The sequence below is a fragment of the Stegodyphus dumicola genome, chromosome 8 (assembly GCF_044657685.1).
Source record: "Stegodyphus dumicola isolate Sdum_Otavi_A_Nest chromosome 8, ASM4465768v1".
Lineage (NCBI taxonomy): Eukaryota > Metazoa > Arthropoda > Arachnida > Araneae > Eresidae > Stegodyphus > Stegodyphus dumicola.
In genome coordinates, this window is record NC_140775.1 from 111,111,581 (window position 1) to 111,135,912 (window position 24,332).

Here is a 24,332-nt window from a genome sequence, read left to right on the forward strand (position 1 = left end):
AGAAGGTTATAAGTACAGGTTTTTTGCACATCTACAGTTATTGTTTTCTAATTATTGTCATGTAACATAAATGCAACAGCATTTAATATTTATTTAGTCTTTCACATAATATGTCAAAACTAATTTCTCTTAAGTCATCTGTTTATGGCTGAAGTTGCTATGTGTATTTCTTTAATTTATGCTATGGAAGTTAAAAATACAGCGATCAATAAAAAATATAAAAATTCTGCACATGTGAAAATAAAATTATGGTAAAATGCTTGAACACCATCTCCAAAACAAGAGACATAATTTTAAAAAAATCATGTTTGAGTTAAAATATTAATGTCTTGCAAAATCTTTTCTAACATACGTGACAATTTTCTATAGAGGGACAAGCTTTTTTTTACTGCTTAGACAGAGAGTACTTTTTTTTTACTTCTAACTAAACAATCATTGATCCTTTCCCAGATTTTACTAATCAGGTCTTGCTGGCCTAAGATGTAATACTTTCATAAAGAAATTCTAAAAAGTTTAGCTTTTTTTATTTCAGTAATTCTGAATACTTATAAAAATTCGAACTACTACAAATTTTATTAAAACTCATCCTATGATTCAAAAAGGTGCTTCAGACCGCTGACGAAGTTTTTAAATTAAAAAGAAACTGTATTTGATATGGTAATGAAGTTAAAATATCATTGCACCTGCTTAGACGATATTCAATCTAAGAATGCTACTATTTTAGAGAATTCTCTGCATTTCAAATAAAAAATAACAGAAATAATTATTATATTGTAGCGTTGCGCGCTTCCAACTTGCACACAACCAAGAGGTGACTGTTGAAACTGGAGAAAAGACAGAGTCTTGTTAAGGGTTTTAAGTCCCTTTTTATTCAACGTACTAAATTACAAGTGCGTGCTCTTGACGCTCACAAACTACGCCAACTCGGCGGTCAAATAAAAATAATAACATGAAAAGAAACTAAAAGACAAGACTCTAACTACGAGGCTCTCTAAAAGTAACTAACCTCACCGCGTTTTACAATACCGTTGCTAATTCAGCAAACTTGAAGATCACTTGAACGATTAACAATTCTTCCAGGCAAGCACACAGGCCGAAACGCGGGGTTCTTCAATTTCTGGCTAACTACCTCCGCGCTCGTGAAGTAAGAACAGCACACCTCGAACTCGTTTCCTTTCTATTTAATTCAGAATACTTCCGCTGATAATTTGAATCCTTCGCGTTCTACTAAAATTTACATACTCTGGCATTGGCAGTTCCAGGGGAAAGTAAGGCTTGACAGGAAAGGTAGTTTAAACTTAAAATAAATGTTAGTTAAAATAAATATAAACCCTACATTTGCCGCTGCCAGAATTTGGAAAACTTGGAAGCAGGTCCTACAAACGACCTGTTGTAAGTTTCTATAATTCTGAACTAACTCTCGAGAACCTCGTTTACACAAAAAAATCGTATGTAACAAATTGTATACTAAATTTCTGTGGATACTTATAACTCTTTCTTCTTACAGCAACTTTTCCTGGACTTCATCAATCAATCTTGGTCTTTTCCTTCCAGCATCTGGAAGGAATAAGTATCAGTATCTTTCTAAATACATTATAATTTACACTTTCTTGACACAATAAATTTTTGTTTTTAAACGATTCGTTTTCCTTAGTTATTGCTTACTTCACATTCATTCAATATTTCAAGCATTAATTTAACTTTACCCTGGCTCTCCACCATGTGTGGTGTCAAACGGGAATATTCGTGTTTTAGTCTTACAACACTTCCCCTAACGACCATGATTTGTTAGAATTCAACGACCAAATAGACACACCTTACTCGACATTCTACAACTCAATGAGCTACTTTAACATTCTTAAAAATTCAAGTGTAGGTGGAGAACCCTACAAAACACATTCATTCTAACTTCCCCCTCATTCATCTTTAAACATGCAGGCTTTCGCTCTAAAGCATGACTTTATCTACAGTTTAATACTTAAATTTTGAATTCATTCCTTTTGAGCATTTTACTTTTAGCATCTAAAATTTTATGCTTCTAGACTAAATTCTACTTTTACATAACATTCAAGTTTTTACGTACATTTACAAAATTTTAATACATATGATTTTTACAATTTACCATAAAATGAATAAGAGAAATAAATTTTTACTTTACTCATTTTTCGCCAAGCTGGCGGCACTGAAACTAAAATTCTTATTAATACAAGAATACGAAGTTATTTTTATCTTCGGCCAAATTTTGGCTTTAACATAACAGAATTATTCTTTCGACCAACAGAAAATGCTTGTTCTTAGCTTTTATATTTAAAGAATATAATACTTTTGCCTTAGCTAAATAAAGTAAAAGAAAACTAAGTCTCAACCGAGACATATTGACTTTCGTCAAAACATAGAACTTCGTACTTATGCATAACATTTTGGAACAAAAGAGAAAAAAAAATTATAGAAGATTTTAACTTACCTTTGAGTTTTCGATGCTTGAAACTCCGTCATTCTTTTCTGGCAATATTGTTCCCAAGTTATAGGTTTCATGGACGTCAATCTTCTCCTTACTGACCTCCGAGTGTCGTCCACATTAGTTTTTCTTTTGCGTCCTCTGCATGCTGGCCTCTTGGCGGAGTAATCGTCGGACTGTTGTCGTATCCGTTTTTCCATGGGACGGCTGGTCTTGACGTCCTCCGGCCTGGAGTCCTTCTTGAATTTCTTCTGTTGTTCCTGGTATTTTTGTTCCTCCTGTTGCCGTTTCAGTTTCCGGACGGCGGCCTTGCTAGCACCTGACTCTCTGGCTCTGGGCGCGTTCTCCTTGATGTATAATTTCTCCTGCGATACGTTGTATGTGGTGTTTTGCTCTTTACCACGGTTTCTTTACGCGGTGCATCTGTCTTCTTGTTTTTCTTAAATGCTGGAGTTTGGAAGTTTTTATTTTTTCTTTTTGATACCGTCGTCCGGGTTGTAGAAGGGCTAGGTCTCTCTTCAGTTCTCTGCTTCTTGGGTGGTGGAACAGTTGTTGTTGTTTCTGGACCTTCTACTTCGTTTAGACTTGAGTCCTGCAAGAAACTTTTAAGGATTTCAAAATCATTTGGATTATAGTATTTTTTCACCTGGTCGGGACTTGCTTTACATATCTCCCCTCTCTCGTTCTTAAGATATAATAAGACTCCTTTGATTTCCTGAATTACATAGGGGCCTGCAAATTTTGGAGCTAGCTTTGCCGTAAAATTGTCTGGGGCACTTGATAAAGAAAATTTCCGCTTCAATACTTTTGTAGTATTGGCCCCACTGCGGCGGCGGAAGTGACGTCAGATGTCACGTGACCGGAAGAACCGCCATTTTGTTGAGTGGAATTGAGTTGATTCGAAGTGAAAGTAGAAGTGTTTGTTTTGAAAGTGGACGTAGAAGTGCATGGAGATTTTTAGGATTTAGGTATTTTGGATGGCAACGAGAATTTGGGGGGAAAGTTTCGTTTTGATTTTGTGGCAGCGACGATTTTACCTTGAACCACGTGTTTGAGGAAATATCCCTTTTTAATTATTTAAATCTAACAATTGAATATTAATTTATTTTTAATCTAACGATTGAATATCTAACGATTGAATATCTAACGATTGAATATCTATTTATTTTTAATCTAACAATTGAATATTAATTTATTTTTAATCTAACGATTGAATATTAATTTATTTTTAATCTAACGATTGAATATCTAACGATTGAATATTAATTTATTTTTAATGGTTTGATAATAGTTTAATTACCGTAATTGCTTAATTATAAAAATATGTTTTATCATTCTTCTATCTGCCGCCATTTTTTAATCACACGGTCTTTGTCCGTCATTTTGAATGATTCACTTCATCTGCCATTTTGTTTTCTCCTCGTATTCCGTATTGTACAGTAACTCATGCTTGATTATATTTTTAATGGAAGAATTATTTTTCATTTACGTTTAAAGGGGGATAATTTTTAAAATCTATTTATTTCTTAAATATATGTTACTACTGGCTCCATCTAGTGTACAAAATGTTTAATAAAAGATAACATGATCTTACAAAAAATGAAGAGGTAATAAATTTTTCTCAGATTCGAACTCGCTATCTTAAGGATTCATAAAAAAAAAAAAAAAAAAAAAAAAAAAAAAAAAAAAAAGAGAGACTGAGGGGAACCGCATGAAAATTCCTTAAGCGATACCCCACAATCTCTTGGTTGAAAATTCTGTTAATTATGTCTATAAGGTTTTTACGTGTATCGCCATGATGATTTTCTGAATCCGCCATTTTGAAAAAAGCAGTGGAAAAGGAACACGACATCACACTGAAGAATGCAATTTTTAAGTTCTTTGTGACAGAATTCTTTCTTAGGGCTAACAATACATGCTGACCTTGGACATTTTGCTTTGACATAGTTTCGTCAAGGCCGTAAGCGACCAAGTTGAGGCTTGGAGAGATAGTTTTGTCCTTGTTGAAAAATATCGTTTTAAACTAACTGCTGGTGATTGGCAACAGTTGCAGTTCATTATTTAGGATCGAATAATGGCAACATGATATTTTGCATGTATAAATGCAGCAGCGACTGCAACAGCATGTTCATAGATTTTGAGACTACTTTTTTTGCGTGAGTAGGAAATTTTGTACCAATAATGGCTAAACGATCGTTTGATGAAGTAAGTGGAATTTTTTATGCACTTGTATTTTTAATTTATTAATCAATTTAATTCCTAATTAATAAACAGAGTAATTCCTTTTTTGCGCAGTTTAAAAAAAAATCAAGATTCTATTGATTATGAAGATTACTTGAGCGATAGCGAGGTAAATTTAAAATAATATTTTATTTAAAAAAGTATTAAGTTAGAAATGCATATATGATGTTTTAAGTGAATACAATGATATTTCTGCATTTAGTTGTTGAGTGAAACGTCTCAGGAATTTATTGAAAATCCTCTTGATGGCATGGAAAACTGTTTGTCTGATTTGGAAAATGAGGTTAGTTTTATGATCATTAAAATGGTAGATAATGTACATTGTTTGGATAAAGATATTTTACAATCATGAGTATACTTTTTTTTTTTTTGTAAGATACCATGCGTTTAACACGTGGTGTCCATACAAAAATCTGTTTAATTCATTTACGATACTGCGTGTTCAGCACGTGGGAGTCATTAGAAAATATGTTTAAGTTATTAATTTACGATATTATGTATTCAGCACGAATTAAAATTTGTTTAATTAATATATAATTTGAATTTAGAGCTAAATCTAGTCAAGGTTTTTTTCTTAAACCTTATTTATACCGTATGATGTGTTGTGGTTAATGAAAAGGAGATAATGTTTTCGTTTGATAATCTGGGATGCCTGTTTAACAATATGGTTAACAAATTTTTTTTCATCATTTGCGTGCTTATTTTTTAGTTATGTTATAAGAAATGCCGGACTGATGTGGATGTAGCAGGCCCATCAGGCGTTAATGTTTTTCATGGAAAAGAAGATGAAATGATTGATTCACGTTTTTCCGATGATGAAATAGTAAGTTTACTCTTTAAAGCAAGAAAGGATTTCGTTAATATCCTTAAATTAGTTCAAATAATTTTGTTAAAGATTTCGTAATGAGTTCTAAGAATCTACTTGCTGATATTTTTTTTTTTTTTTTTTTTTTTTTAGTTAGGTGAATCGACCCAGTTCTTTCTAGAAAATACATTAGCTCCCTATCCTAATCAAAGTGGATTGGGTTTGGAGGTAATTATCACCTTTTCTCAAGTAGTTAATTTTTTCCTAAAATATATTATAGAGATTTCGACACATGATACTTTTTTTTCAAACTTACTTTATTCAAATTAGGATATTTCAAATGATTTTGCTGTAGAAGATACACTAAATGCAGGAAATAATATGGCTGAAGATTCTTCAAGGAACGCTTCAGTAAGTCTGTTCTCACTAACTAATTCACTATTAAATTAAATAATTATATTCTAGTATGTCTAAATTCCATTGCAAATAAAAAACCAATGAAATGCTGCAGAAAATGCATACTGAATGTAAATTTTATCCTTAGTTAAACCTGCCGTATATTTTGACGGAAGCAAGAAGAAAAACGAATCGTCGCTTTAATGCTACAGAGGTCACTTACCAAGCTAGGATAAATCATTCACAACTTCCAGAACCCTTAAACCACGGGTTGTTGAGAGAAGAAATGATTTTTTTTGAAGCTTTACTAAGCGCAGTAATACAAGAAGCGGCACAAAACTTAAATAATGATGATTTAATTAGGTAAATCAATTACTTATATCGCAATGAGAAATAAATTTGATCTTCTTTTTAGTATGTTTATTATTATTATTATTATTATTATTATTATTATTATTTGGTAGAATTTGCATGCACAGCGATTATTTGGACCGACCCATTTCAACATGCTTGGTTCCCGTCAGAGACTTGACAGTTGAATTAATTTTATCCTCCATAATGAAAGTGTTACAGGTAAAAATTTACCTTAACTAAATAATTATATTCTTTATTAAATTAGTTACTTTAGCAAATACTAATATTGCTTTATTTTTGCACTGAAGGATCTAAGAAATTATTATTTTTTAGATTAAGATTTATTTTATTATTTGCATGCTAACTTTTCAGAGTAAAGACCATATACCTATAGATGATCCATCTTTAAAATTTGATGTAATTACGATAAGAAATCCTAGAGGTGGTGCCCATCATAAGCTGGTTAATGTTGATACTGATGGATTAAAGAAAATCAGTATAATATCTATACCTTCAACAGATGAGAACTTGTGTTGCGCGAGAGCAATAATTGTTGGTAAAGCAAAATTAGAAAATCATCCCCAGTTTAAATCGATTCGGGATGGCCGAAGAGCCTTACAACGAAATATGGCACTGAAACTACATGCTGAGTGTGGAGTAAATTTAGGACCATGTGGTTTCGAAGAAATTAGGAAATTTGAAGATTATCTTGACATACAAGTACATGTGGTTTCTGCAGATGAGTTTAACAAGGTAAGTGTTCGTTTATGTTAATTAATCTGCCATTCATTTTCATTAATTAAATTTCGATATTCTAATGAACTCTAATGAATCTTACCTACACGAATTTTTTTTTATTTTTATTTTTTTTTAGGTTATCTATCGAGGGCCATTGCGTTCTGCAAAAATATTTTTGTATTTGCATGACGGACATTTCGATTTGATAACCTCTATGAAGGCTTTCCATGGTAGAAAATTCTACTGTGAGATATGCGATAAAGCATACGATCACGTTCAAAGGCATAAGTGCGTATGGTATTGTAACGTTTGTTTCAGTAGAGAATGTGAGAGTACTATTCAAGAAAGACTTTGTAATGAGTGCAATCGGATTTGTCGCTCTGAGGAATGTTTTATCAGGCATAAAAACAGTAATGATAACGGAGAAAGTTTCTGTAGTAAATTTTATGAATGCAAATCTTGCTATAAGTTTCTAGTTACAAAAGAGAGACCTATCAATCTACATAAATGCTTCGAACAATATTGTACCATTTGCAAAAATTACTTTTCAGATGAACATCAATGTTTTCTTCGTAATATTCCTGAAAGAAAGCATAGCAATAATTATATTTTTTTCGATTTTGAGACGCAGCAAAATACAGGGGAACACCAAGTAAATTTTGCAGTTGCCCAGTACACAGATGGACAGGAATTCATTTTCACAGGCAACAACGCCCTCGAAAAATTTTGTACATTTTTGTTTAAGAAAGAACATAAATCATTCACAGCGATAGCCCATAATTTGAAAGGTTTCGATGGACAGTTTATATTAGGATACTTGCTGAAAAATGGTCATCAACCAAAAATTGTACCAAATGGGTCCAAATTAATGAAAATCTGCCTGCCATCATTAGATATACGTTTAATAGATAGTTTCAACTTTTTACCTCTACCCTTAAGCAAATTTCCGAAAACATTTGGTTTTGAGGAACTCACCAAAGGTTACTTTCCACATCTATTCAATATTCCTGAAAACGAATTTTATAGAGGTCCATTACCTGATGCCAAGTATTATAGCCCGGATACAATGACTGTTGAAGGCCGGCGGGAATTTCTGTCGTGGTACAAAAGCAGGAAAGAATACTTTTTCGACTTTCGGGAAGAAATTTACAAGTATTGCAAGTAAGCAAACTTTACAGTGTATAATATTTTTATTTTATTTTTATTTATTTACTTATTTTTAGACTTCTTTATCTATTTCTACATTTTTAGAATATTCTTTTTTTTTTTTTTTATAGATCTGATGTAGACATTTTGAGACGGTGTTGTCTCAGTTTTAGAGAGGAATTTATTTCTGCAACAAAGATCGATCCCTTTCAGTACACTACAATAGCTTCAGCTTGTATGGCTACTTACAGATCACAATATATAACTCCACAGACAATTGGACTGGTGCCAGTTCATGGTTATGTAAATCGTACAAATCACAGCATATCAGGAATTCAGTGGATAGATTTTATTGCTTTAAAGGAAAAAATTCAGATCAGACATGCTCGAAATGGTTTTGGCGAGCAAAAGATTGCAAACATTTCTGTGGACGGCTTCTGTGAAACCAATAATACTGTCTATCAGTTTTACGGTAAATATCTTTAAAATGCTTTTCATTTTTTCAGTTATTTTCTAATTTTTAAGATACCTCGATTTAGACTGTAAAAAACTGATTTTATTTTAAGGATGTTATTGGCATGGATGTAAAAGCTGTTATCCTCAGCAAGATGCCAGAAATGCTGTAAAGGGGTGTTTCATGTGGGAACTTTCTGTCAGCACAAAGAGAACATCGAAAATCATTCAACGCATGGGATATAACTTGGTAACCATTTGGGAGCATGAATTTAATACCATGAAGAAAAATGATGAGGAGCTGAGGAATTTTTTGAAAGATCATAGTTTAGTAGAGAGGTTAAATCCAAGAGACTCATTTTTCGGAGGGAGAACGAATGCTGTAAAGCTAATGCACGAAGGAAAAATTAAGTACATAGACTTCACAAGTTTATATCCGTGGGTTAACAAGTGTTGCAGGTATCTGTTTTCTTCCTTTAATTGTTAGAGCGATTGATGTAATTAAAACATTCATTTATTATAAAAGATGTGATTATGAATGCATGTATATATATATATGTACATAGTGTATTTATTAATCCTCAGGTATCCAATTAAACATCCTGATATCATAACGGAAAATTTTCAAGATGTATCAGAATATTTTGGTATAGTAAAATGCACAGTACAGCCTCCCAAAAAAGTTATATTTTCCTGTTTTACCTTATCGGTATGTATTGATCATTATCCTGCCTTTAATCAGAATTTCAAAACTGTGTCCTTGTACGTGTGTTATAACAAATTTACGTTTTTTTAAATTTAATTTACCTCTTTTATAGTGCCCGAAATAAACTGATGTTTCCGCTTTGTAAGTCTTGTGCAGAATCTTTGCAGCAAGAAAAGTGCATGCATACAGATGAAGAAAGAATGCTGACAGGAACATGGGTTTCCCTTGAAGTTCAGAAAGCCGTGGAAAAGGGATATAAAATTATTAAAATACATGAGGTGTGTATATGGGGGTTTTGTTTTGCTGACTTGTTGAGAGAATGTTTTTTGACTAGGTTGTTTACAATTTTTTTTTTTTTTTTTTTTTTTTTTTTTTTTGTTTTACTAACAGGTTTATCATTTTAAAGAGAGTATGACTGGATTATTTGCTCCGTATATTGACAGTTTTATGAAATTAAAACAAGAGTCAAGTGGTTGGCCAAAAGACTGTATAACTTCTGATGCTAAAAAGAGATATATTTCTCAATACTTGGAACATGAAGGTATTTTGCTGGATGAAAATTCTATTAGCTATAATCCAGGGCGACGACAAGTAGCAAAACTTTGTTTAAACAGGTAAAGCAAAAAAAAGTACAAAGAATTTTTGTTGTTGTTGTTCCTGTTGCTACATAAACTAGATGTTTATAAAATGTTTTTTAAAATTTTAACAATTTATTTTAAGCTTCTGGGGAAGATGGGGTATGATGGAAAATAAAACTCAAATACGTTACGTGACAGATCTGGCAGATTTTAACAAACTCTTAACGAATAGTACTATAGAGGTAAATTTTTTATTGAATTATATTATACTTTTAGTTTTTGAAAATGCATGATATTAAAAGGATAAAATATACTATTCAATCTATGTTTTAGGTTAAGGATGTATATTTACCGACGGAAAAAGTGGCAGCAGTTCAGTATGCTTACAAATCTGAATTTGCTCCTCAGACGGATAAAACAAATATATTTATAGCTACATTGACTACAGCCCATGCACGTTTGAAGCTTTACTCAGAATTAGAAAAATTAGACAAAAATGTCTTGTACTTCGATACAGACAGGTATAATATTAGAGTTAAAATCCCTATTTCCTGTATTATTATTATTGTTGTTATGCAAATATTTGTTTATATAGGATAAAAAAACGCTTATACTTTTTTTTTATATTCCTTTAAGTATTATTTATGAATCCAATGGCAAGAATGACCCACCTTTAGGTCCTTATTTGGGAGATTTTACTGATGAATTAGACGGCAAATATATAACGTCTTTCATTTCTGGTTAGTATAAGTTCACTCTGGTTAAAGCTAAATTATCAATGTATACATTCGAGAAAATTGTAATGCATGCAACATTATTTTATTCACGGCTCTTACGGTTTTTCAGGTGGTGCAAAAAATTATGCTTATACATCTTCAGATGGTTTAACAGCTTGTAAAATTAGAGGATTTACTTTAAACTACAAAGCTTCAAGCAAATTGAATTACGAAGCGATGAAGGCTTTAATTTTGAACAAAGACTTCGATACATCCATCAAAGTTGAAACGACAAATAAAATATGCCGAAATGCTAAGACAAGGAAGGTCTATAACAAGAAAGAAGAAAAAAAATATCGTTTAGTATACGATAAAAGGGTGATATTACCAGATTTTACGACGCTACCGTTCGGCTACTGATGATTCTATCCAGTGAAGCATTCAAAAGTTAAATTTTATCGATGATGATATTTTACATTTACTTTGGGTAATGTAGTATTCTGAGATAAAATATAAATATATATAAAGTATTTTACAGGTAAGGAAAATTCGACAACTTATAGTTAAATGAACATTTTTATTTAGTACTTTATCCATGGCTGTTTTCTTGCGTACATGCTTTGTTTGATTCTAGAAACAATTAAGGATTTCTTTTCTCTTAACAATTTTTCGTTATGCCCGAATGCATCAGGCATTTCCTTCAAAACAGATCGAAATAAATTTCGTCCTATAGGCCCTTTTTTCCTATTCCGCAATAAATCGTTAATTAAATGAACAATATTGGATCTAGGAATTGTTTCCCCTTTATACAGAATTTCACCTTTAGAAGTGCACGACAAAATATTTTGTTTATTTTTTAAAAAGGAGTAAATGTCCTTGGCTATATGCTTCTTTTTCACTGGAACAACAGCTAGGATATTCTTTTCGATGACGTCTTCTTTTTCTTTCTCTGCTTCGGTTTCAGGCTTAACAGAATTATCTGCTTCAATCATGTTTTCTGACTCCGGCATTGCCTTCACAGAAACATCTTTCTCCGGGTGAGGAACATGAACAAATTTTTGAAGTGCTTGTGAATATAACATTGCTTTATCACTTTCGTTCAAATTCTTATTTCTTAATATAGAGTACATTTGTTTATCTATTTCTGATAAATACTCTTCTGTCATGTTTTCTAACCGATCTTCCGGTATAAGGCGATATTTTTTACTGTACTCCATTAATAATAGAACTGATCACAGATATAGCTGCAGGTAAGAGAAAACTCAGAAAACCATCGCCTCGTTGAACGAGCAATTCTCGTTTTTTGTACAAAGGTATTTTACGGTTCGCTAACTTACGTATACTTCTCTTAAAAGGAGTGAGTTTATTTTTCAGAGTTTTAGATACTGGTATATTACCCCAAATTAAATTGAGTGCACACTCACACAAAGATTTGATGATACTATTTGGAACTTTTTGAAGTAGAAATCTTTTTGATTTACTCTTTGCTAATGTTTTCAGTTGCTTTATTAAATGCTGCTCGCATTCTGACATTTTTAGTATTCAATGAAGCTACGAAATGAATTCTGTAGTATTTATAGGATTCCAAATCCAATATTTTATCCTTTATTTCTTTTCATATAAACGTGGAATAATAAGCGGATTTTTCATTTTATAATAAAGTAAGAAAAAAGATAATGTATTCTAAAATTTGAGTTTTGTATCAGATTTCCGCTAAGCGTTTTCTTATCGCGGTAAATACACGTAATATTTGTCTTCCGGAAATATTCCTGTTCGTAAACGTAAACTCTCTTCTGTGTCAGGTTTCAAATCAATCAACAGATAGCTGTAAGGTTTAAAAGTTGCATCCTGAAACACTTCTTGAAAAAATTTATTTCTTGTTGGGTAAAGTTGTCTACCCAAGTGCATGATCTGAGACTTATCTCGCGGATTTTTAAATAAGACCATATAATGGCAATTAAGAGAAATTTCTCTCATTTCTTTACCTTTGTGAAATAAGTTTTGAACGATGAAAATGATGCTTAAATTTTTATGGTGGCTTCCTTTGGTAAATAGTTTTGTTAATTTTGATTCATTGCCCAGTTCGGATATTAAATCATCGATCACGATTAAAGCATTTGTAATGTTATTCATATGAGAAGGAAATCCTTCGTGAAACTGTACGTCGCGCATTTGGGTATACAATGGCTGATATGCTCCGTAGCACCACACTGTTTTAGTAGGAACAGGATCTATGCTTTTATGTTCAATCATTTTTTTAACAAATATTGTTTTTCCTGAAGATGTAGGACCTGCCACTATCATTGTAAAAGGATGTTTTAACTTAGGAAACTCCATTGTAAGTGAACTTTTCTGTATTTAAGTTAAATATTTATAGTTCTTCCGTACCCCCTCCCTCCCTCAAAAATTACATAGTTTAAAAAAATGACCTAGATTAAAAAAAGAAGCATAATAAATTATTATTATTTGTTAATAACAAAATGAGTGGGAAAAAATGCACACACAGTATTTCCAAATCAAAATCTAACCTTTATTTTTTAAATGCCATTCTAAGACCATATTTCTTTTTAACAAATTGGTACATTCTAAAATCATTGCTTTTACACAAAGAAAGATTACATAAAATATCATACATAGATTTGCCCTGGCATCTTTTTAATAAAAAATAAATGCAGTATTGTCCACATACATTAGATGTTAAACTTTGAAATCGAATTTTATTATAATGAGTTACACGAAAATGTGACACAAAATTCTCGATGTTTTTTCCATATAACTCCGGAGGCTCTCCGTAAGAATCGAAAAATTCCAAGGCTTTATCTTCTATAAACAGGGCAAGCCAATGCGTTCCATTTTCTGTAGAGGGTTATACATTTATTACCATAGCAGATCGTTTTCCAGGCATAGGTATCATGTCAGAAGGAAATACTCCTTGGAAGTACGGAGCAGTGTCCATGTCTTGAGACAATATGTGATGAAGCTGAAGGGCGTACATCTTAATTTGCAAAGTCGTAAATAACAGTTCTGGATTTATTAATCTCGATTATATTTTCAAACTCGCTGTACACTATAACAGATATTGTTTGTGATAGTGGTGCTCTAAATTTCATTTCCAGACGTAAATTGCTGTGTTTTATTAGATTCATGTGCTCTCCATCACATAAGTCAGGCGACAAATCAAAGGCATATAATGTATAACCTAAGGGATAATCGTCTCTCGATATAAAAATACCATGATCTTGACTCACTTTCTCTCTTCCGAGAAATAAGCTTTGGTAAGCTCGAATATAATTATTTTCATCAAAATTCGGCTCGAGAGGATTGTAAGGCACAGGCTGACCGTCCACATAGGCTCCGATAAAATTTAAGGGATAATGATTAAACTCGAAAGGTGATTTCTTATAAGTTCCGTGAAAAGCATCATTATCTACGCATCCAACAATCACCCGTTTTGGCATCTGCCCGACGAAGATGTTATCTTGTACGATAGACATGCTGCCTTGCGGTACAGAATATACTTTGCACAACACTCTGTTAATGGGGTATTTTGCTGTCGCTTTTTCTAAAGCTTTGGCATGTCCGAGAGTAATACCTGGACTGACGCGAACTTTTCGAACGAAAAGGGAAACATGATCCAATACCACTTTGTGTCCTTCGTTACCATGTAAACAAAATTCGGGTTTACTCCGTATAAGTTTTAGTTTCAAATCTACAAGGTTCAACATTAGTCTATCTTGATGAAACAAATCGCAGTGAATGCCCCCTATCATATCTATTGTATTACTTAATTTAAAAAATTCGGAACGCTTAATCCAACCTTCGTTATCTGTAAATATTTTACTAAATGTATCTTTGTAGAACATTTCGCATGTAAGTTGCGAAGTTTTACTGTCAAACCCATGATTTAATAGAGTTTCTATATAAGCTCTATATGGATACGTATTGCTCGAAGAAGAGATTAATCGATCGTTTAGAGTGACGTCCACTTGAGAAAACAGCGAGTGAAGGAAAAGATTGACGGGACCAATCTTTGAATCTGCTACTGTAGGTTTTCCATCCGTTTTTATTATTTTAGCTTTTACATAAAGAAGTGTTTGGGACAAGTCCATATACTCCTCTCCACTACCGGAAACAAGGAATTCAACAGGTCCTCCATCAAATACATTCGAAAGTGGATGAAACTGAATCCATTGCCCATTTTGAATGACAGTCTGAGTTCCAGGTATGTGAAAAAGTTCTAATTCTGATTTAATACATTCGGGAGAATCTTTTAACATAAAAGCCATTTCCGTTTTTATTTTTTTTTAAGTATGTTGTTTAGGTTAGTCAAAAATATCTCGTCGACGTAGCTTTTTGGCTTTCGAAGAACTAATACGTTGTCCAGTTTTACGCTTTCTTTTATACTTGCCTCTACCTAACATCGATTCTACTTTCTTAACAGCTTTTCCAGCCAATAATTTTCCAGCTTCTCTTGATCTTTGTTGCGCGGTCATCTTTAAATTTTTCCCCTCCATGACATCAGAAGCTATACGTGTCCCTGTCAGCAAGGCTTCTTTTCCTACTGTTTTTGCCCCTTTCCAGAGAACAGGTAATGCCATTCGAAATATTTTCTTAAAAAATCCACCGATACCATAGCCTCTTTGATAAGCTATCTGTCCGCGATAAAATGGAAGGCCAGATCCTAACTGGCCGACATAATGATCTTCAAACTTTTTTGTACAACACACATAAGGAACACGGCTCATACTGTATGTAACGTGTCAAATTTTCAAATGATGTGTTTCATGAAATGTATTATCCCTTTTATAGGATATGCCGCAATCGAAAATGCAGAATAATGATCACTTTTCCTCTTTCGAATGGAACAAATTCCCCAGAGTTTAATCTTATTTCCATTTCAATCGTTTGAAAATGATTTCGAATAACAGGGACATAGTGTGGTCTGTCATAATGAGTACTGATGACTTCTCCATCTTTTCCATTTATTTTTACAATACGCAATAAGGGAGCTTGAATGTTTCCCACTATTTGTGGTTCTACGATATCTGTATAGATATAAAAAAATGGGAAGGAAGCACGTGGATCAGCGACGAAGGAACTTTCAGCTATATCTTCTATTACTTGCGGTTCAAATCCTAACAGATTGCAAAGACCTTTCTCAAAAATTAGTTTTGCTCCTTTCTCGGTTTTAATATTCACACGCTTTGTCACAGGACTGTATTTAAATGTAATTTTGCTTCTTAAAGGGGGAATATTCATTTCGTTCAAAATATCTTGTACACTTTCATAATATCCAGGTGGTAACCTTCTTCCCTGGAGTTCTCCATCTTTTAAAGCAAACCCGAACAGATTATTTTCTTTATTTATATTATACCATTCGTGCGGATAAATTATTTCGGTTAATCCAACTTCCCATAGACCGTTTAATGTAATTGGTATAGGTAGCTGTGTCACAAAATGCGAAAGTGTATTTTCTGAGAAATGTTCTTGACTACTATCAGAGGGCAGCGTCACGTAGAACGACATCTCTAACTTATGAAATTCAGAACAGAATGTTCTCTTTTTATAACATTTTTACATCGGATACCCAAGCATTAAATTTATCCGGGTATCCCTGAAATTTGACAAAATACTGCATTTTTCCAGCCACTTTTTTTTGTTTTAATATTTTTTCTACCGGATAAAATCCCGAAGCAGATACTTTTTGTAGTTCATTTTCATAAAAACTACCTTCAATCACTTCTCCAGCTAAATCTCTTAATTTATAAACTACAGGTTTTCGGGGGATCATTCGATGAATTGTAAATATTTCTCGAGTCCAATTATTTTCGTAACCCTTCTCAAAAGGTCTTTTCAGCTTACTAATACGCACCGTATCGCCTGTTTTAAACTGGGGCTTCGTAACAGATTTTATCATATCACCATATAAATTCTTCCATACCACAGACTGATTATTTATATTCACTGATGAAGGTTCCATTTGAATACTGCGATGCCAAGTGTGATTGTAACTATAGATTAATTTATTCAACACATCTATATAGCAATGTGTGTTAAACTCTGTAAAATATTTCCACATTTTTGTCTTTAGAGTCCTATTAAATCTTTCAATAATGCTCGCTTTTGTTTCGTTATTTGTTGTAAAATAATGAATGCCCTTTTCTTTAAATAAATTTTGCACTAATTAATTTTTAAATTCCGAGCCTTTATCTGTTTGTAATGAATCTGGTTTACGCTCTTTAAAAATGTTTCCAAATGCCCTTTTCACACTAGAGCCCTTCTTGTCTTTCAAAGGTATAGCCCAAGCATATTTCGAAAAAATATCTATGCATGTTAACAAATATTTATACCCTCTATTAAATCTGGCTAAATCTACTAAATCAGATTGAAATTGTTCGTCGATCCCCCCTACAATGACTCGGTTGCGTTGGAACTTGTGTCGCAGAGGCTTGTGAAGCGTATAAGAATCCCTCTTCTCTAACCATCTTTTGATCTCTTTGCTCTTTACTCCAGAAACACGACGTAAAGCATTCATACCACCGAAGCTTGCCGGTTGCGCTGGATTCCGATAAGTCAGATCCAGAATTTCTGACATTACAACATGAATTTTTATCAACGGAAAATGTGATGTTCATCCTCATACAACCGCTATCCAAATAAATGATAAATCAAATTTAAATTTATTTATACTTTTTATAAGCCCCTTACCTAATCCTCATAACAACCTGTTCAAACATTAGTTTTATAGTTTCATCTAAGTTAGAAAATTATTATTATCATTTCATTTCTTAAAATATAAAAAAAAATAAGAGACTAAATATTTCAATTGTAAACTCTTTTATATGCACAAAAATTTATTTACAAACATTCACAAAATAACTTGATAGGCGATTATTCACACGCATATATATATATATATATATATATATATATATATATATACATATACATATACATTTACAATAAATTTAAAAAATGAACCAACTAACCTGAAACATATCAATCTTTAGCATTATTTAACAACATTTCATAATCAATGTTTTTTAGAAATGGCACTGTAATATAATTTGTAATATTCGAATTTTTACTCACAAATTCAGCAGCAATGTTTACAATATTTATTTTACACACAGCAAGATCTCCGTATTTCCAAAGTTTATCCGAATTGGTCATTGTGACACACTCATGACCAAGCTGATTGCCGTATTCCATAATGCACCCACTACACTCGAAAATGTCCGCTATGTTTGAACTTATAGTCTCTTTTAAGAGTTCGATAAGAGATGTCGAAAGACACATTTCTGCATCAACAGGAGCGATTTGGTTGTCCTGATGCGATGGCATTTGCTTGAAAACTTCGTTCAAAACGTAGAACTGGAAAGTAGGCCCAAACATTAATGTAACCACCTCCGTTGTTATTTGTTTTCTTATTCGTATGAGTTGCTCCCATTCACATTTTGTAAGAACACAGACACTTGGCAAAAATTCACGAGTCAAATCTTTGCGCACAAAATATCTCTGAAACGAAACACACGGGGAATTTTCAACTGTCACTGTTGAAAGGAACAAAGAGTCTTGTATAACTGCACACTGACCTTCTCGCAAAAAGGGACTTAGTATATCCTTATATTCCACTTTGTCCGAAAAGGCTTGCCACAGGTAAGGAGAGAGAGTAATTCCGCTTTTCGTCGGTATAAACTCGTTGTTTTCGAAGCGCACATATTTTCTTAAGTGTACACGTATTACACGAGCGAAATCTGCTATCACAACAAAATTTTCACCACCAAGATAAAAATGATGAGCAGGTAAAGAATCCAACTTAAACGTCGTTATACTTGCATCGTTAGTCATATTAGTTTGACTCGAAAATCTAACTCTCTTGTTCGAAGTTGTAGGTTTCTCTGTCGCAACAGCACGCTTCATTTTCAAAAAATCGCAAGACAATATTTCTTACAAACTACTTTCTTCGCAACAAACAAGAGGCAACTGAATTCTTTCCCAAGAAAAATGGCTCTGTTGCTTTCGATGTGACGTCAAAACAAAATGGCTGGCTTAGAACCAATAGGAAAAGCTTGTTATCTTATAACACACCTCCTTCGTGACGTATTCCATTATACGTCAGACAACATGAACAAACACGAGATACTTTCATCGTTGCCGCAAGAAAAAATAAAATTTTGATAAAAACATCGCTGCCACAAAATTAAAAAAATTATCTCTGACAATATTTCTCACATATTTTAGAAACAAACACTTCTAATTTCACTTTTCCAACAACACCACTCGATTTCAAGATGGCGGATTCAAAAATGAACACGTGGAACAATCGTCGTTGACACAAAATCAAAACGAAACTTTCCCCCCAAATCCTCGTTGCCATCCAAAATACCTAAATCTTAAAAATCTCCATGCACTTCTACTCCCACTTTCAAAACAAACACTTCTACTTTCACTTCGAAACAACTCAACTCCACTCAACAAAATGGCGGTTCTTCCGGTCACGTGACCTCTGACGTCACTTCCGCCGTCGCAGTGGGGCCAATACTACTTACTTTATCCCCAACTTTAAAATCTGCTTCACGGCGTTTTCTATCATAATATGCTTTTTGCTTATTTCTTGCCGTATTCGAGCTTTTAAGCGCCTGATCAATCAGGTTTTGCACATCTTTCTGTTTAAACTCTTGCTCTCTTTGTTGCACAAAGAATAATTTATCTAAAGGCGTAATTAACTTTCTGCCTAAAAATAATTCTGCTGGGGTTTTTCCCGTAGTATCGTGATTTGCCGTTCTTAAAGCATAAGCTAATTCATTTATGTAGCCATCCCAGCGCTTGTGATGTGTGCTCACGTAACTGCGAATTATTTTTACTATGTTTTTATTCACTCTTTCTGCTATGTTTGCCTGTGGTCTATACGGAACCATTTTGATATGGCGTATGCCAAGTCCATTGCATATGTTTTCAAATATTTGACTAATGAATTGTTTTCCGTTATCGCTAATGACTTTTATCGGTGCACCGTATTTTAAAATGTATCTGTGTAAGAATGCATCTGCGACTGTTTTGGCTGACGCGCGTTTAAGTGGAACAATTTCTGTCCATTTTGAAAAATGATCTACTATTACTAAAAGAAAACGATTCTTATTTAACTCGCTCTGGGGGAAGGGACCAAGAAGATCTATGCCTAAAATTTCATTCGGAAATGTAGCGCGAATGCTATTTAAGTACCCGGCCGGGCTATAATTAATATCATTTATTAACTGACATTGATTGCAGGACCTGACATACGCCGTTACTATTTTGTATAATTGCGGGAAATATACCGCCTCGCGTACCCTTTTTAAAGTCTTTCTGACCCCTAAATGACCCGCTGTTTTCGCGTCGTGTAATTCCTTCAAAATGCTTAATCGAAGCGAGGCTGGGATGACTGGTTTATACTCAAGATTTTCGTTTGTTGTTTTCGTATAAAATAATAAATTATCTATTATTTCATAGTTTTCTGCTCTATTTCTTATCGCATCGATATCTGTGTGCTCAAAGCTTTCGGGGTCTTTCAAATATGCATAGATATTTCCAAATTCAGGATCAGCTTTCAGTTCAGTGATAATCGTATCTCTAGAATCTAAAATTTTTGAAGTCAACACAGCGCATTTAAGTTCATTTCCTTCATCGTCCAGTTTTATACGAGAAAGTGAGTCAGCTACATTGTTTTCCTTACCCGGTTTATATTTTATTCTGATATTATATTCTTGGAGTTTTAAAGCCCATCTTATTAACCTGGGCGTTAGGTTTTTCCCCGAGTAAAGTCTACCAACAGCCGCATGATCCGAAAAGACTGTTACTGGCGCTTTGCCGAAATAAACTCGAAATTTGTGTACAGCTGTGTACATTAATACGGCTAATGTTTCTCTTTCTGTAGCTGTATAATTCCTTTGTGTCTGATTCAACGTTTTACTATAAAATGCCAGAGGATGGCTATTTTGCATAAGAACCGCACTAACCGCATAGTCTGACGCATCTGCCGCAATTTCCAGGTTTTCGTCCCCCTCCAGGAATTTTAAAACAGGGGCATTGATGAGCGCTTCTTTTAATCTTTCAAAAGCTGTATTTGCTTCCGTTGTCCATGTAAATTTACCTCTCTTTCTTTTGATTACTAAGAGTGCTTCAACAATATTAGCGAAATCTTTTATGAAAGACCGATAGTAAGAACATAACCCAAGGAAAGAAGAAAGTTTCTTGGCGGTGTTGGGTGGTGGAAAATTCTTGATGGCTTTTATTTTTGAATCTTGCGTTTCTATACCCTTTTGCGAAATTTTATAACCGAGATATTTAAGTTCTTTAGTTGCGAACTTGCATTTTGAGGCGTTAATTGTAAGACCGGCCTCTTTTAATAATTTAAAAACTTGTTCTGGATCATTAATGTGTTGTTCCAACGTACTACTCGTTATAATTATATCATCTAGATAAATTAAAGTTGATTTTCCTAGGACAGGCTTTAGAACAATGTCCATAGCTCTCTGGAATGTTGATGGGGCCCCACACAACCCAAAGGGCATGCGTAAAAATGCATAAGTGCCCGATTTTGTTATAAACGCGGTTTTATGTACGTCTTCGGGTCTCATAGCTATTTGATAGTAGCCAGACGTTAAGTCCAAAGTAGACATGTATCTTGTCGATTTGATCTGTCTAATAATTTCCTCTATAACCGGCAAAGGGTAAACTGGAAATTTAGTAATACCATTTAGTTTTCTGTAATCGATAGCAAACCTCCAAGCCCTTTTATCCGAAGGAGGAAACTCGTTCTTTTCCCTACATAGTACGACTGGACTCGCGTACTCACTATTTATGGGCGTTATTGTTTTATTCTTTAACATCTCCTGAATATGTTCTTGGATGATTACGTCTTTTTGTTTGTCGTACCGATAAGGTTTAGTCCTACAAGGTTTTTCAGCAGTTAATTGTATCTTATGGGTAACTATTTGACAATTTCGCGGCTTTTCTGAAAACAAGTTAGAAGAATTACTCACCACTTGCTTGCCTTTCATGGTCATTCAGATGGCTAAGGTCCACTTGCGGTTTCTCCACAGGTTCCACCACCCTCTGTTCCATCTCCAGCACCACGGAACTGTATTGAAAATTCAATTTGGCCCTCGCGGCCCTTAAAAACTCCATACCTAAAATAAGAGGATTTTGCAGATTCTTCACTACAAAAATTAATACTTTGAGGCTTTCCTCTTTTACCTGTATGTTTAATGATAATTTCCCGATGCAGTGACATGTTTTTCCTTGCACCGCTATAATTTCCGTATTTTTGGTTTTAAATAATCGTACCCTATAAAAATTCTTTTTGAAGAAATTTTCGCTCATAAAATTCCCTTCTGCTCCTGTATCGATGAGGGCTTCTACTGGTACATCGCCAACCAGGACTTGTATAATTGGTAGATGTGAGTTTTTTACGATGACGGTATTTAAATGTCTTTTTGAGGGTTTTTTTAAAACATGCGGGGTCTGGACCCTCCCTTTCACAGGCCCCTCTACTCGTTTAAAGCTTTCCTTTCAATCTGTGCCTTCTGGGTACGCGGATGTTTATTTTCGAATTTTCTTTTTGGGCCTTGACCTTCGAGTTTCGATGAGTTAGCTTGATAGCTCTTTCGCCCATAAGAGCGATTTCCATTACTGGTTTCCTCATTTGAAAATTTCCTTCGGGTACTTTGAGAATGCGTTGCCCCTCTATCCGCTATTCTGCGATTTTGAAACTTCACCGCCAATTCGAAGAGCTCCTGCAATGTGCTTGGGTTTCTAATTTCGAAGTAGTCTTGAACAGCGGGTAACAATCTTGGTAAGATTATTTCAATAATCTCCGCATCGGGTTTCTTCCCATACAGCATATCCGTCAGCTTAATTTTTCGTAGAACAAAGTCCGACAACTCTTCTATATCCCGTTGATAGAAACTATATAATTCGGCTTCCAGCCTTGCTCGATCTTTCACTATGGGGAAGTCCTTTACTAACGATTTTTTGAAATTTTCAAATGTATATGTCTGGCTTCCAAATTCCCCTAATAAAAATTTGCCTATATTTTTCCACCATAGCGCGGCCTGTCCTCTTAGTGCGGATGTGGCGATGGCAACTTTTTGTCTTTCAGGCACAGGGTAGAGCTGAAAGTGATTTTCTAGGCCTTCTAGAAATATCGCCACCGAATTTTTTCCGTCGAAATTGACGTTTGGCTTGATTGACGCTCTCAAAGTCTGGACCAGGTATCCAAATCCTTCCAATTGGCTTGTCATTTCTTGGTGTTGTCCAGCGGCTTCCATCCAATTTTCGGCCATTTCAGTTCGATAAGTGTTCGGGCGCCAATGTAGCGTTTGCGCCTCCAACTTGCACGCAACCAAGAGGTGACTGTTGAAACTGGAGAAAAGACAGAGTCTTGTTAAGGGTTTTAAGTCCCTTTTTATTCAGCGTACTAAATTACAAGTGCGTGCTCTTGACGCTCACAAACTACGCCAACTCGGCGGTCAAATAAAAATAATAACCTGAAAAGAAACTAAAGACAAGACTCTAACTACGAGGCTCTCTAAAAGTAACTAACCTCACCGCGTTTTACAATACCGCTGCTAATTCAGCAAACTTGAAGATCACTTGAACGATTAACAATTCTTCCAGGCAAGCACACAGGCCGAAACGCGGGGTTCTTCAATTTCTGGCTAACTACCTCCGCGCTCGTGAAGTAAGAACAGCACACCTCGAACTCGTTTCCTTTCTATTTAACTCAGAATACTTCCGCTGATAATTTGAATCCTTGCGCGTTCTACTAAAATTTACATACTCTGGCATTGGCAGTTCCAGGGGAAAGTAAGGCTTGACAGGAAAGGTAGTTTAAACTTAAAATAAATGTTAGTTAAAATAAATATAAACCCTACAATATATTCAGATTATACACGACTACTGCGTCATTCGCCAACAACATACATTCAAAAAACAATAAAAATTTAAAAAACAAAATATCTGACAGGTTTCAGCTTTTAAATTACGTCCAAAAGGACATTTCTTTAACGTTTTGTGTGCTACCTTTATTTATTAAATATCATGTTCTTTGCACTTACACCATAAAATTCAGTTCAATAGCATTGTCGATAATTAATTTTAAAATGAGCATATATTTAGAATTTCCGGTACACAATTCCGCGTGCTAGAGATAAAAAGGTTTCCACCCCCGTAGAGTGTTGCTATTGCTTGCTTTGAAATCGTTGAGTTTGTTACTCAAAAATTCGTTAATGTTTCACAAAATATGAAATAGATAATAAAACAAATTCCAAATTTCAAATTTGGTTTTCCACATGCCCATATTCGTAGGAGGATTACGTCATTCAAACTTGGATGGCCTTTTTTTTATCACAATGCGAGAAATATATATACATTTACGAAGATTTTCATTATTTAATTACTTCAAATGTAATGCGGAACTCTAACATTTGGTGGCAACAGGCTGAAAAGTGATTCGCCGTTTATAGTGATTCAAAGCAAAATCGCAAAAACGAAAACAGTATTAGTATTTAAAACAATAGTCTCTCAAGGACTATTGTTTTAAATACTAATACGCCCCTTGGAACTAATAAATAAAAATATGAAAGGTTTCAGATTTTAAACTACGTCCAAAGGAGCGTTTTTAACTTTTCGTGTGTTACCTCATTAAATATCATGTTCTACGTACTCAAACCATAAAGTTCAGTTCAACAGCAATATC

At 33.9% G+C, this 24,332-nt stretch overlaps 1 protein-coding gene across 1 annotated transcript; it reads right to left on the bottom strand.

Annotated features, from left to right (window-relative positions):
- Window positions 1-13,587: 13,587 nt before the first annotated feature.
- On the bottom strand, window positions 13,588-14,877 carry LOC146995925 (uncharacterized protein F54H12.2-like). Its single transcript, XM_085823017.1, has one exon. The coding sequence runs from the start codon at window positions 14,875-14,877 to the stop codon at window positions 13,588-13,590; it is 1,290 nt and encodes a 429-aa protein (XP_085679143.1).
- Window positions 14,878-24,332: the final 9,455 nt, after the last annotated feature.